This window comes from Microtus pennsylvanicus, chromosome 16, assembly GCF_037038515.1.
Source record: "Microtus pennsylvanicus isolate mMicPen1 chromosome 16, mMicPen1.hap1, whole genome shotgun sequence".
Classification (NCBI taxonomy): Eukaryota; Metazoa; Chordata; class Mammalia; order Rodentia; family Cricetidae; genus Microtus; species Microtus pennsylvanicus.
The window spans coordinates 7,695,573-7,711,157 of NC_134594.1; the positions used below are offsets into that span (position 1 = coordinate 7,695,573).

At 39.9% G+C, this 15,585-nt stretch overlaps 1 protein-coding gene across 4 annotated transcripts in view; it reads right to left on the reverse strand.

Annotated features, from left to right (window-relative positions):
• Nucleotides 1–15,585, reverse strand: part of Atp11b (ATPase phospholipid transporting 11B (putative)) — a 91,272-nt gene that overhangs the window by 39,739 nt on the left and 35,948 nt on the right. For all 4 annotated transcript variants that reach the window (XR_012908130.1, XM_075951038.1, XM_075951039.1 and 1 more), the window contains exons 8-12: nucleotides 13,137–13,184; nucleotides 10,726–10,790; nucleotides 8,890–8,971; nucleotides 1,789–1,939; nucleotides 669–866 (exon numbers count right to left, since the gene is read on the reverse strand). Coding sequence is in view for 3 of the 4 variants with exons in the window: in XM_075951038.1 (XP_075807153.1) it covers nucleotides 669–866; nucleotides 1,789–1,939; nucleotides 8,890–8,971; nucleotides 10,726–10,790; nucleotides 13,137–13,184 (544 nt within the window). In the remaining variant the exon portion in view is untranslated. The remainder of the gene's footprint in view (nucleotides 1–668; nucleotides 867–1,788; nucleotides 1,940–8,889; nucleotides 8,972–10,725; nucleotides 10,791–13,136; nucleotides 13,185–15,585) is intronic.

Below are 15,585 nucleotides of genomic sequence, written 5' to 3' on the forward strand. Positions count from 1 at the left end.
CCTCAGAGAGATGCCATGCCCCAGCTCCGACCCAGGATGGACTTAGGCTAGAATCTTCCCGGTAAGACCGGTGCTCACAGATTATTAGAGATGGGTTGATCGGGATATCAGAATTAGCCAGTAAGGGCTAGAGCTAAAGGGCCAAGCAGTGATTAAAAGAATACAGTGTCTGTGTAATTATTTCGGGGCATAAGCTAGCCGAGCAGGCGGCTGGGGTGTTGGGGACGCAGCCCCGCCGCCGCTCCTATCACTACATGTGTGTGGGGATAGTGCACACGACTGCAGGTGCTTGTAGAGGTCAAGGGCATTGCATCTCCTGGAGCTGGAGTTAGCGGTATAGTTGTGAATCTGAACTCACACCCAATGTGAGTGCTAGGAGCTGAACTTCCCTAAAACTGTATGCTCTTGACAGCTAAATCATCTCTCTAGTCCCAGCTATAGCTTTATATTCTATAATTGATGCCTAAAAATTTTAAATCATGATAAAATATCATATAGACACATACTGGTAAATAGTGGAAAAAAGCCGTTAGGACATAAAGTGGGAATAAGAATTAGCTGGAGGAAAGTAAAAGGTGTTTTGGCCTAAGTTTTATAGTATTTTCTATTATATCAGTATCTTTACATATAATTTTCTGAGAAAAACAAAATATCAGGATCATCTTTACCTGTCCAAGCTCTTCATTCAGGTCAGAAGTATTGACTTGAGCTTTCTGATCTGACTCTTCATGGTATAAATCAAGATCCCAGCCAATAAAAAACGATCCAAGAAATTTCTGCATCTCAACAGTCACATACAAAGAAATTGGAATGATGAAATTGTAGAGTACCAAAAAAGCAAGGAAATCAGAAATAAATCTCAGAATCTAGAAAAAAGAGAAATGATTATTAGATAACATACATGAGAATTATCAGAAGGTTCTTATCTAAGTAAACTATCAACTATTATTCTGAGGTAAACTAATATGAAATTCCTTGACTAAGTTGTTTTAATATTGCATTTCCTCTGTTTACTTATATTCCTGGTTAAGGTAAAGATTAAATTTCCACAGCACAATTTGTTCCATTTTGGAAGTTACCTGGCATGATGTGAATACCCAATTATCATTATACTCTGTGCAGTGGTAGCCTTCCTGCCACGACTCTTCAAAGATCATGGGTGACTAAAATGTGAGTGTAACCTAGACATAATTCCTCAGGAGAATTGTTAAAAAACAGAAACTGAAGAACACATACTACACAGACAATAGCACAGCAGAGCTGCCTTTCAAGATGTCCTCTGTTGAATATACATGGTACTGGTAACAGGATCCTATACTGATCTGCTTTGTTGTCTCCTGGATCAAGATGTTTTCTAATATTTTCCTATTAATTTAAATGGAAATTTAAAGAATAATTATTTACCAAAATTGCAGGTTTAATTCTCTTGGTACATCAAGACTGTTATGACTTCTTCAATTATTCAAACATGAATGAAAACAAATATATTCTTTAATTCATTTATATGGTACAATAAATGATTTCTAAAGCCTTGAATTTATAATACCGAAGTGGAATGCACATATAAATTTTTGTGATCTAATTATTCAAGCCATGCTACTAGAACACACAAAAAGTTTAGGCCTTAAACTAGGGAAAGTACACCACTGCTAACATGCTGATTGCTCTTCTGCAAAAGCATCCTGTCAATACCAATGCTGTGATGAGATCACTGTGGTCTTTCCCATCTAAGCATGAATAGTCCCCAAAGAGTTTCCTCAAAGTTGAATTATGAACAACACATAATACCTTACTACTGTTTCTTTGATGTTCTGTTTTTTGGTTATACCAAGGTTCATCCCATTTTTCTTCTGCTTGCCAGGTATATTTCAAGATAGTACTGATGATGGCCTCAGAAATAAGGATTATTAGATAAATTATTAAAAATGTGTTCATTGATCTAAAGTAAGAAAAAGAATAAAAACATATCAATATATCTTATGTTCATATGCTTACAAATTAATATTTGTACTGAATATATAAGATTTTATTATAGCTGTTTTAAAGGACAGCCTTTATTTTTTTGTAATGACCATGAAATAAAACATAATTACCAGAAAAACCCAGTTGTAAAGCCTATAAATCATAACAGCAAAGCAAGATCTATCCAAAAGTACCATGGCGATACTTCTATCTTGGGGGTTACCAGCAAGTATCTAATTGGACCTCAGACCTGCTCAGCAGGAGGGAATTCATATCTGGTACTGTAAACATTGCCGTCTGTAGCTAGTGAGGTCATGAGCCCTAGAGAAGAACCTACTACTATCATTTTCGTAAGCCAGTGTAATTTCCAGCTTCATTCTAAATACCTATCCTTACATGCAAAGATAAGTGTAGTTAAACTTATTAAAGAAGCTTCCTCTGGCAGCAGAAATCTACAACTGATCAAATGCTAAGAACAACTGACCATGAGATAGCCAGCTCCAAGTGGTACACCTACAATACAACCCCTACATCTAAAGCTCAAGGAACATTGCAGAAGGTAGAAAACAATTTAAGAGCCAGAGGACCAGGACACCTGCTGTGAGATGGTGTTAGGTAACAGTTTACTTTGAGACTGAAATAGTCCATACTGCAAGGAAGCTCCTTAGGCAGGAAAGTAAACAACTCAGAAGACTTGAGAAAGTCCCTGAATCTGCCCAGACTCACTAGGCCTCTCCCTGCCAGAGTAAGCATTAAATGCTGAGAGTCCTCAGAAGAGTAGAGCTGAGCTACAAAGAAGACTCTCAGATAAGAACAGCTGCCTACAAGTTCAGAGCAAATGAGTCACTTGGAGAGAGCACTTTCCAACCCGGTGAGCTCTCTGCATGCTATGCAGCGTGCTTCAGGTTTCCAGGTGGAAGCTGTCACCTATGCTGGGAAAGGCTTTGGTGATACAGCGTTGAGTCTTTTCTGCTCCTATAAGTAACCCCAATAAAACTCATTGGCTCACCAAGTTGGATTTTTCTGGGTTTTGTACTTTGGTCTGTTGTGGGTTCCCTATCTGGGATGAGTAGACATGTGTGCTATATTTTCCCAGGAAAAGTTTTGTCACACCAAAGATGGTGTCTTCTATATGACAGGGACCTACATCCATGAAATCTTAACAATATGGTTGCCTAAGCAAGATCTGAACAATGACAACACCAGTTGATACGCCAATATGGATGGGGAAACCTCACAAGGTCCCTCTCCTAGATAAAGAGCTATAAACAATTAATTATTGCCTGTGAAAAGAGGAAGAATCAGTCTTCTCTGGAGATGTGTCCCATTATATGCTATCCAATCTGAAGTAGTCAGCCCTAAACAGTAAGTTTTCTTAGCAAGTTGTATAAAAAAGACATTAAAATGTCTTTTAGGACATTATCTCAGGTCAAACTGGGATTCTTGGCTCTGACACTAAAAATAATTCAGGACTAGCCAGTATAAAAGTAGATCTGGAGATTTTATTAAAGATATTTATTAAAGACTTTACTAAAGTTAGTCTTTAAACACAAGGGTGAAGACAAGAGTGTCCAGAAAGAAAGTCTTAGTATTATCTAATTTTCACTGTGTATTAGTTTTAATTTCCAGTTGAACTAGAAAGTCTAAAGAAGGAAGATGGTATCTCAAAAAACCTAACACATAACAGATGCACACTTTATATATATTTCTAGACTCAGTTTTCTCAAGCAGAAATCTGTTAATAGTTTCAAAGAGTCTTATGGTTCACAAGTAAGACTTTGGAATAGAAACAACTATAATACTAATACCATGGTGAATTTTAATAAATAATAAAGCCCTGGCAAATTCCCATTATGATGATATTAACTCACTAATACTCCCTCCTCTGTGTCTATTACTGTAACAAGCTTTCTATGTCATATTTCATATATCAAATGGACTCTTTCAGGTTTTGGTCTAGTCTTGTATACAGGTGATGCTCACCTGTGCATTGCTACAAGGCTGAGTAGTACTGCTAAAGCATACAGATTCGACTTTAAATTTAAAGTCTTAAATTTAAAAACAAATTTGTTATGAAGAAACATTTTATCACCAAAAACTTCAGAATACTATAATTATAGCATCTGATACATCTGCAAACTAATCTCTACACATAAGGCACAGGGAACATTGAACAAGGGTAAGAAAGTTCTAAGAGCCGTGGGACCAGGATGTCTGCTGCTAGATAGTCGCCCCAACACATGACAGGGAAAATGTGAACTCTCAACAATACGCTGCCTGAACAAGACCACATAAGAACATCAGCTGACATTCCAACATGGATGAGGAAAGTTCCACATTGTTCTGCTCCTAGGTGAAGAGTTAGAACTGGTCATTGGTTGTTGCGAGGGGAAAATCAGATTCTTATAGAGATGGGCTCCCATATAGGTTATCCAATCCCAAATGGTCAGCCCCACACACATGTACATATGGGTGACACTACATGAACTCAATAGGTAAATACATATATGTATAATTAAAGAAGATGAGTTCTCAATAATGAATCTTCATGTGCACCACATAGCTTCAACAACGGTCAACATGCTACCATTCTCAGTCCACTTACACTTTCTTCCACTCCAATTACCCATTTAATTTTTTGGTGGTTCTTTTATTTCATGAATAAAATTTTAAAGAACTTCTTGATTTAATGTTTGAAACTGTAGACTCACAGAAAGCTGTAAAATCAGTACAAAGAGTTTCATCAACTCCTCCGTGACTTTGCAGAGAAGCTAGATAATAAGGAGTACTCTAAGACGGACACATGGATTGCTCCGGGAAAGGAAAATAGATGATATCTCCTGGACAAATTGGGGGCAAGAGAGATGCAACTATGAAGGAACAGGATGATGGTGTTGGGAGAGGGACGGACAGGGAGTAATGAAAGAGATACCTTGATAGAGGGAGCCATTATGGACTTAGGGAGAAACTTGGCATTAGGAAAATTCCAAAGAACTCACAAGAATGACCCCATCTAAGAATCCTAGCAATAGTGGAGAGGGTACCTCATCTGACCTTCCCCTGTAATCAGATAGGTGACTACCCTAACTGTCACCATAGAACCTTCATCCAGTAACTGATGGAAGTAGCTACAGAGATCCACAGTCAAGCACCAGGCCATGCTCTGGAGTCCAGTCGAAGAGAGGGAGGGGCGATTTTATTAGTGGGAGGGTGGTAGTCAAGATCATGACAGGGAAACCCACAGAGACGGCTAACCCGAGCTTGTAGGAGCTCAGGGATTCTAGACCGACAGCTGGGGAGCCTGCATAGGACCGAACTAGGTTCTCTGCATGTGGACGACAGTTGTGTAGCCTGCTATGTTTGCGGGACCCCTGGCAGTGGGACCAGATCCATCCCTGGTGCATGAGCTGGCTTTTTAAAAGCACTTCCATATGGTGCCTTGCTCAGCCTTGATGCAGGAGGAAGGAGCTTGGTCCTGCCTCAACTGAATGTGCAAGGCTTTGTTGACTTCCATTGGGAGGCCTTACCCTTTCTGAAAAGTGGATAGAGTCTGGGTTAAGAGGAGGTAGGAGGGGAGGGGAGGGGAGGAGGGGAAGGAGAAGGAACTGTATTTGGTATGTAAAATGAATAAAAAAAATTTTAAAAAGATAAAAAAGGAGTGAAGATAGGGATCAAACCCAGAGTCTTATGCTATGCAACATACTCTACCACCGAGCTACGTCCCCAATTCAATGGTGGCATCTTATTCAGCTGTAGCATATCAGAACCAGAGACATTACAGAGAATTAGATTTGATTAAGATTAACATTTACAAAAACCTCATCTTACTAGTGTAAAAGTAATCCCACTTACAGATTAGCTGCCATTATGAAGAATTGTTGCATCGTCACTTTTAAAAATGCATTCATCTAAGGACCAGCATGGTAGCACATGCCTTTAACTCCAGCACTTGAAGGCAGAGGCAGGTGAATTTTTGTGAGTTCAAGATCAGCCTAGTCTGCAGAGTGAATTCCAGGTTGTTGTAGAACATTACATTTTAAGGTGTGTTACTTTTGTTTATGCTCTGGAACATTTGTTTAATGATGCAAAGATGAGTTTGATTTAAAAAAAATTTACCTGTGGACAGGAGGCTGCATCAGCAACTAGCTGACAGGAAGTGGTAGGGAGGAGCCAGGCGGAGAAGGGTTTTTAAGGAGGGGTGAGGAGAAGCATGAGAGGCTTTTGGAGAGACACAAGAAGGAGAGAAGGTGAACTACTTGCTATTCAGCTTCTCTGAGGAACAGAATTCCACCTCAAACCTTGAATTTTCAGTTCTTTAGAAGAACAGAGATTTAGATAAGTTCCCTTCATAGCTTTGAAAGAGTTGGTGCCTGAGCTCAGGAACAGATTTCCCTCAAGCTGAGGCCCTCTAGGCCCAACCACTGCTGATAACAGCGAAGTTGCAGTTGTTGATTTGAACAGCCATGGATTAAAGGGCAGCAACAGGTCATACAGGGCTACATAGACACACTCTGCCTCAAAAAAATAAACAAAATTTAGAATTTCTATTTTATTGTATGAGTGTTTTGCATGCATATTATGTATGCACACCACATGTGCGACTGGTGCTTGTGGAGGTTAGAAGAGGTCAGATCCCCTAGAACTGGAGCTATATAGATGATTGTGAGCCATAATGTGGGTGCCAGGAACCAAACCCAAGTCCTCTGCAAGGTCAACAAGCGTTCTTAACCACTAAGTCAACTCTCCAGCTTCCATCACTCTTTATATTTACTCACCCCATACCGAATCTGTCCCTTGGCAGCAATAATCTTTCACCCAACCTATACAGTTTTATAATTTTGAAAATGTTCCACAACTGGAAACATAGTATACAATCTTTGAATTTGATTTTTTTCACCAAATGTAACTATTTTTGCAGCCTGTTCTGGCTGAGCATATACTATAAATCCTTGTTCTTGCTGAATAGTGCTCTATGACATAGCTGCACCAGATTTTCCTGTTCAACTATTACCCATGTATGCACAATGGGCTGTTTTCCAGATTTTTGCTGTTATAAATAAAGCTGTTAAATGAAACTGCCAAGTTATCTCCCAAATGGGAATGTCATCATCTGACATTCTTCACAATAATGTGTGAGATCGAGTTCCTCTGTCTCCTCCTAGCACGTACTATTACTACTCTTTTAACCTTGTTCCTCCAACAGTGGGCTAACCTCACTGCGGTTGTGATATGATATTCTCCTAACAATGGTGCTGACTGAGCATCTGTCTGCTCACCTGCGACCTACAACTCCTTTCATGAAATGTGATTCATGTTTTTGATCACAGCTACCTAAATGTTTGTGTTACTGTTTGGTTGAAATGTGAACTTTGCAAGCATTTCCCCCACTCTGTAACTTGTCTGCATACTTTCAAGATGGTTTGAGAACTTTTTTAATATAGATGAGAACATATTTAAGTAAAATTTAATTTATCTTTTTATTTAGGAGTTATGCTTTTTGCCTGCCTAACAATCATTTGTCTAGAGTGATCCTGACTTCTTTTAAAAGTCTTTACAATTCTGTTTCATATGTATTCAATCATCATTATTTTTGGATGCTGAAGACTGAGCCCATGGCCTGGTGCATGCTTTCATATTGGCAAAAGCTCTCTACTCCCTCATCTTTATTAAAAAGTTCCCGCTGGGTATTATAAATAATGGGTCCATAGTGTTTCATGTTCTTCAGAAGAGTGTTGACTTTTTGTTCTAGTGGGCAGTTGACTTTAAGTACCTAACATCACTGCAATTGGTCAAAGTAAAATCCTCTCTCTCTCAGCATTCTCTGGGTTCTACTGTTTGTTTCTTGACAATTTGCACCTACAGAGTTTTATCAGCCATACAGGAAAATTTGGGCAGTTTTTATGTACACGCTTTCAGGCCCAGCCCATTACTTTCTATGCTGGCTTACATATTTTCCCTTAGCTTTCTAGGTTCTCTTCTAGTTTTAAACTGTCCTCTGATATTTCAACTCAGTAAAGAAATAACACTTTCCCCATCTTATTTCTTCGACTACCCTCTATCCTTCCTCCCCCATTTGTTTTCAGGACTGGATTCACTGCCAGGTTTGACATGCTTTTGGTCACTTGCCTCAACTCACGATCTTCCTGTCTGCCTTCCAAGTATTAGGATTACTGGAGTGGCCTCACCATGCATGGTCTGACATTATTTATGTACTTGGGTGTGTGTGCCTGTATGCGGGTTTGTATGCCTAAAAAGACAGGTGTGTGTTATGTAGAAGCTTAAGGTTGTTATCTTGTTTTGCCTTATATTTTGAGACAGGATTCCACACTAAACCCAGAGTTGACTATTTTTCCTACAATGGCTGACTGGCAAGCCTCTGGATCTTCCTGTCTCCACATAGCAGCAGATTACAGGTACATACCACCACGGCTAGCTTTCTAAGAGGGCGGTGATAAGGATTGGAACTCAGGTCCTAATGCTTGTACAGCAAGTATTTTACTCAGAACTACCTACATGCCTCATACCCTGCACTAATTTTAGTCATATATTAACACTTACAGTCAATGCTAAGTATATACAAAACCAGAAGATATCATCTTTATCCAAAAAGAATATCACTTTGCATATGTAATATGAAATGCCCCTTTAAATGACTTATTTTTAATTTTATGTGCATGAGTGTTTTGCCTGCATGTGAATAACTGCACTGTGTATATACCTAATGCCCACGAAGATACCTTGGAACTGGAGTTACAAATGGTTGTGAGCCACCATGAGGGTGCTGGGAACCAAACCTGGGTCCTCTGTAAGAGCAACAGTGCTCTTAACCACTGAGTCATCTCTGTAGCTCCTGAAATATCTATTTTTATATATGTTACACATATATGAGTAAGATATACATAAAATTACGTGAAAAGGGTTTCTTACTTTTCTACTGCAGACCGTTTCTGTGACTTGCTCTTGTAATTTAATGCCATCTTCGTTTCCATTCCGGTGTACACAGCTACACCTATAAAATAGAACTGCTATTTTAAATGTACTTGCTAGCATGAAAGCTTCAGTGAAAAAGCACTGCCTGAGAGTTTGTATAATTTGAATTTTTCTTGAGTCTTTTACAGTTTTTCCAGACCTGCTAAGTCTAAAATTTTGCTGATCTAGACATTCAACCTCCATGGAGTCTCATTTCTCAGTTGCAACAGAGTTGAGACTAACGGAAGAAAGGGGTAGGAATACCAGATGACCACTGCATATGACGCTAAGGATGCTATTAACAGTAAAACCCTCCTGTTAAACTGGAAAATATGGATTGGGCTAAAAATCCAGAATGCCAGAATCTGGAGTCTACATGTCATTCCATAAGTACTGAAGAATAATATTCATGTCTTTCAGAGTAAATGAAGTAAGCGCAAAGAACCGCTTTGTGAGACCCTGAGACGAGAGCACATGGTCTTAGTAGTGGGACTAACACTGCTGAATGAAACTAATTAGGCAAGACCAAACTTTAAATGTTCCTTCAAATTCCTACATACAAGATTAAAGAAACAGGGTAGGACAGACCAACTATGCCCTTTTAATAAATATTTGACTTAGAATTTTTAAAATAAAAATTATTCTTTAAATTTAGGGGTAATAACTAAAATGAAAAAAAGACACTAAAACCATGCAATTTGAAAAAATAAAACAGAATGAAATAATAGCGAAGAAGATGCTGAGGCAAACAGCAGACTCAGCTAAAAGCATTCAAATACACAATTGCTTCTAAAACTGCATAATTTGGAGCCCCATTTTAAAGTAACAAGAACAAAAAGTATTACCCTTAGGAAGTCATGTAAGATTCAGTGTCCCATGAGAAAACTACACTGTGGAGGTTTAGTCTGGTTTCTGATATCAGAACATTATTATAATTTTAAAAAAATAGTTGCAAAATACATGTAACCATCTAACCATTTAACATGGATAGTTTAGTGGGGATAACATAGTCACAATTTTTTGAAGTCATCTTTTGAATCTATCTAGAGAATACTTTAATCACTTTAAAAAAATGCTGGGCCCATTAAATATCTATCCCACTTTCTACTCTCTAAGCCCTGGAAATCACCTGCTGTGTCATCACTAGGGTACACCCATGAGAGGTATTTCAAACCAAAGGGAGAATATAATCTGTGGCCTTTCTGCCTGGTCTCTACCAGGCAAAGGCACTACTACGCTTCCACTAGAGAAATAAAGTTTGCCCCCAACAGGACTGGTTCAACATTCAGCGCGCAGTAAGATCCTGTTGCATAGGTAAATATGTGAATGAAAGAGTCAGGGGTTATCAGCAGAACTGAAGGGGGTGGACTGCTCTACCGCCAGGGCACTGAAAAGCGCCGACTTGTACCCATGTTATTGGAAGTCTACTAGAGTCGTTTTCTTAGTGCTCAGCTTCACAAGTATCCACAAACACAGGAAGAGGAAGACTCTAGCACTACTCAAAAGGAGAGCAACAACAACAAAACACAATATTAAAATAACTTTAAAAGAAAATTATCGTGTCTTACATTGAATAAAGTAATATTATGTAATCAAAGGACCATGAAATGCTAAGTTTTTAAAGCTATGTTTTACAGAGGTTGGGGATGCTGTCTAGTGCTATACAAACTGCGTGCCTACTGTGTGTTAGACCCTGAGTTCAGTACCCAGCACCTCAGAAGTAACAGCAAAGCTTCATATAAAGCACCAATACAAAACATACAAACAATTAAAAAAACTTAAGTGTGTACAAACCAAAAATTTCTTTTGTATTTTTTAATCTGGCTCCACGAAGCAAGAGACTCTCTGGTCCCAGAGGTCTAAAGAAAAAAGAAACCCAAAAGGCACTAAATATTCAATTAAATTAAAAGGCATCTTCAGTCAGAGGTACTTAACCTATAGTTACAACAGTTTTCATATAAAATCAAAACCCTAGCTGCTACTGGAATGCTACCTGGGTTAATGTCAGTTACTAGGACAACCAGCATCTGCTTTAGCATTTCAGTCATTTTAAGATCAATGGCAGGACTAAAGAGATAGCTCAGCAGTTGAGAAAGCTGGCTGATTTTGCGAGGATCTTGGTTTGATTCCCAGCACTGACATAGCAGCTCACAACCATCTGTAACTCCAGTTCTGATGGATCCGACATCCACTTCCGACCTCTATAGGGCACTAGGCACTTAAGTGGTGCTCAGATACATGCTGACAAAACAGCCATACACATAAAAATAAAAAATTTAAATTAAAGTTTGCAATTTAAAAAGAAAACTAAAACTATAATAAACTTGCAAAGCCATCAATGTCAAAAATTTAAAAACAAAATAATCAATGATTTAAAAAAATTTAGCAGAACACAAAATCTAAATTTTGTTAGCAAAATTAACCATCAGTTTAAGAAAGAAAAACACAGAATTAAAATGCAGTGCAAACATAAAATTATCATGAGAGCTGTATAATATAAATGCATGAGTTCTGCATAATTAAAATTATGTTAGGCTGTAAAATATAATGTACAAAATATGTTAGTGTTTTGTAGGCAAGATCACAAAACACCAGCTGACTACTTGTACTGCACATGTCTCATGTACAGGCCTTCTTGCTGCTTGGATTCCTCTCCTTAAAAGAGATATAAAATGACAAGAAATAACTGCAAAGGAAATTGTATTTTCTTAATCATAGCAAGATGACTAAAAGTTTGTTATAGTCCTCTATTTTGTTGAGAGGCCTTAAGATTTCTGAAATATAAAAAAACTATTCAAATCAAACAAAACTTGGCTCATTTATAAAAATATCAGCAAACCCAAATACTGTGGTGGAAAAATGCACTGAACCAGGAAGGTCAGAAACTTGGGACATGTTTTCCAAGTATGTTCACTAAAGAGTCCTGTTTGGTGACTCCTCATCTCTGCTACCCCAGAACTAGTGTGGCGGCTAACTACTCAGCGCCTACAAAACACATGTGTCACTGAAAATGCTTTCAACACTAAGCCACGTGCCCCTTCAACACTCATTCCCTACTTCTTTCTACTCCCTAGCGTGGTGTTGGTTCCAAAAATGACATGAAAGGCATACAAAACTGGGATACCATGACAGCTTCCAAATCAAAACAATTCAATAGTTAACTGCTGCTGTTTCAGGAAAACACAGTTCATTCTTTCAGGCATGCAGGAGTGGGTATTCTGTACTGCCAGGGTTCCTTTACCAGACACAATACTTTAGAACAAAATTCAGACGATATACCCACAAATTTTTCACTATTTCAATGCAGAAATGAAAATAAAACTTAGTCACAGTTATTGATCAGGGATTGTGCGTGTGGTATTAAAGTTTATTGAAGGTGCTTCTATGATAATGTTTATTAAAATAAGAATCAGGGCTGGCACATGACATTTTGATGGCATATCTTGAAGATCTACTTTTAAAATACTCAACTCTTTTTGCTACTTATTTAATGTAGTCAGCACACAATGAATGTGTCCCTACAAAAGAGTTGACAAAGTCATATTAAAATAAAAGTTTAATAGTTGATTCTATGATTGATTTTAAAGTAAGCCTTCAGGTCATAAGTTAAAATGTGATCTTATTCTATTAACAAATCTTTAAACGGACTCAAAGTCTCTTTCTTATTTAGATGCCAAATTATGTTGAGAAAACAGATCAAAACAACCAACCAAAAAAGCTAAACAGAAGAAAGACTGTAACAGTTCAGAATTGGTCACTAAATACTATAATTGTACTCAGTACTAAGCCAACCACGGAATTTACATTTGCTAAACAGTATGTAAAACATGCATCTTTTTAAAAACTTTCTTGTAGGAAAACTGAATCCTGGACTTCACACATGGTACACTTGCTGTATGACGAACTGAACCCCAACTTACTTGACTTTAAGAGTTATGACTTAAATGTTTAAACATCTGAATTAAATCAGCAGTGTTTCATTTAAAGTTGCTACCAAGAACTATCAAAAAATACAAATATTTAAACCTAAACAATTGCTTTTATGTCATTATATAGAGTGCATCATCTTCACTTAATGCTGCTAAAACCTACTAGCTGTTTTTATGCTTTCTCATGATATGCTGATTATTTACTTAATCCTCTTTAACTTTTGGTCTCTCTACCAGTTTCCAAAAGTAATTAGATAATGTGATTTATTCTCTTACCTTACAATTTCTTCCATTTGTTGAGTTATTATCATTCGTCCCATAAATCTGTGGGAAAATGTATCATATCACAAAGATAGGCAACATGAAATCAATGGATAAAATACATTTAGCACTGTCAGCCAAATGCAGTAAAATTCCTGTGTGCGTGTGTGTGTGCAGGGGTGCAGCAGATGTCCTCTGTGTGTGTGTGCAGGGGTGCAGCAGATGTCCTCTGTGTGCGTGTGCAGGGGTGCAGCAGATGTCCTCTGTGTGCGTGTGCAGGGGTGCAGCAGATGTCCTCTGTGTGCGTGTGCAGGGGTGCAGCAGATGTCCTCTGTGTGCGTGTGCAGGGGTGCAGCAGATGTCCTCTGTGTGCGTGTGCAGGGGTGCAGCAGATGTCCTCTGTGTGCGTGTGCAGGGGTGCAGCAGATGTCCTCTGTGTGCGTGTGTGTGTGCAGGGGTGCAGCAGATGTCCTCTGTGTGCGTGTGCAGGGATGCAGCAGATGTCCTCTGTGTGTGTGTGCAGGGGTGCAGCAGATGTCCTCTGTGTGCGTGTGTGTGTGCAGGGGTGCAGCAGATGTCCTCTGTGTGCGTGTGTGTGTGCAGGGGTGCAGCAGATGTCCTCTGTGTGCGTGTGTGTGTGCAGGGGTGCAGCAGATGTCCTCTGTGTGCGTGTGTGTGTGCAGGGGTGCAGCAGATGTCCTCTGTGTGTGTGTGCAGGGGTGCAGATGTCCTCTGTGTGTGTGTGCAGGGGTGCAGCAGATGTCCTCTGTGTGTGTGTGCAGGGGTGCAGCAGATGTCCTCTGTGTGTGTGTGCAGGGGTGCAGCAGATGTCCTCTGTGTGTGTGTGCAGGGGTGCAGATGTCCTCTGTGTGTGTGTGCAGGGGTGCAGATGTCCTCTGTGTGTGTGTGCAGGGGTGCAGCAGATGTCCTCTGTGTGCGTGTGCAGGGGTGCAGATGTCCTCTGTGTGTGTGTGCAGGGGTGCAGCAGATGTCCTCTGTGTGTGTGTGCAGGGGTGCAGCAGATGTCCTCTGTGTGTGTGTGCAGGGGTGCAGCAGATGTCCTCTGTGTGTGTGTGCAGGGGTGCAGATGTCCTCTGTGTGCGTGTGCAGGGGTGCAGCAGATGTCCTCTGTGTGTGTGTGCAGGGGTGCAGCAGATGTCCTCTGTGTGCATGTGTGTGTGCAGGGGTGCAGCAGATGTCCTCTGTGTGCGTGTGTGTGTGCAGGGGTGCAGCAGATGTCCTCTGTGTGTGTGTGCAGGGGTGCAGCAGATGTCCTCTGTGTGTGTGTACAGGGGTGCAGCAGATGTCCTCTGTGTGTGTGTGCAGGGGTGCAGCAGATGTCCTCTGTGTGTGTGTGCAGGGGTGCAGATGTCCTCTGTGTGCGTGTGCAGGGGTGCAGCAGATGTCCTCTGTGTGTGTGTGCAGGGGTGCAGCAGATGTCCTCTGTGTGTGTGTACAGGGGTGCAGCAGATGTCCTCTGTGTGTGTGTGCAGGGGTGCAGATGTCCTCTGTGTGCGTGTGCAGGGGTGCAGCAGATGTCCTCTGTGTGTGTGTGCAGGGGTGCAGCAGATGTCCTCTGTGTGCATGTGTGTGTGCAGGGGTGCAGCAGATGTCCTCTGTGTGCGTGTGTGTGTGCAGGGGTGCAGCAGATGTCCTCTGTGTGTGTGTGCAGGGGTGCAGATGTCCTCTGTGTGTGTGTGCAGGGGTGCAGCAGATGTCCTCGGGCACTCTGGCACTGTCTTACTCCTCTAAGGCAGCTTCTTCTCCAGACCTGATGCGGTCAGTCTTTTAAAGCGGCTACCAGCAACCTTCCATCCTATTGTCTCTGTCCCCATAGTACTGGGGTTACAAGCACAAGAGGCCACACCAGGCTTGTTGCTTGTTCAAGGCCACAAATTGAAGTCCTCATCATGTGTTGCAAGCCCCCACTGAGCCATCTTTCCAGGCCCTAATCAACCTTTTATGGAAATTTTGTTGTTCTTATTTTGGTGCTGGGGACTAAAGCTAGGTCTTCCAGATGCTAGGAAAGCACAAACTAACCGAGCCACAGCTCCAGGACATCTTTGATATATACAAACCATCCGGTATTAGTGCTACACGGTAATTTCTTTAAAGTTAGACCTTAAGTTTTAAAAATTGATTTTTATTATTATTATTTATTATTTAATAAGTTTATTACTTACTATTATATATTTATTATTCTATCTGTGATTGAAGTAATTAATGAAATCTTCTCAAATTGACCATGTAACTATCACATGTCACTATTTATTAACCTACTTATCATAATTTCTAAATTACTACATAAAAATGCTTACATGACTTAGCCAACAATGAATGTTTATATATTTCACTATAGTTTACCAAATAAAGTTCCCTGTGACCTACAGATATTGGGCCCATATGAAATATTTATTTTATCCATTCAACAAATGTTCAATGAGCAACCACCATGTACAAAATA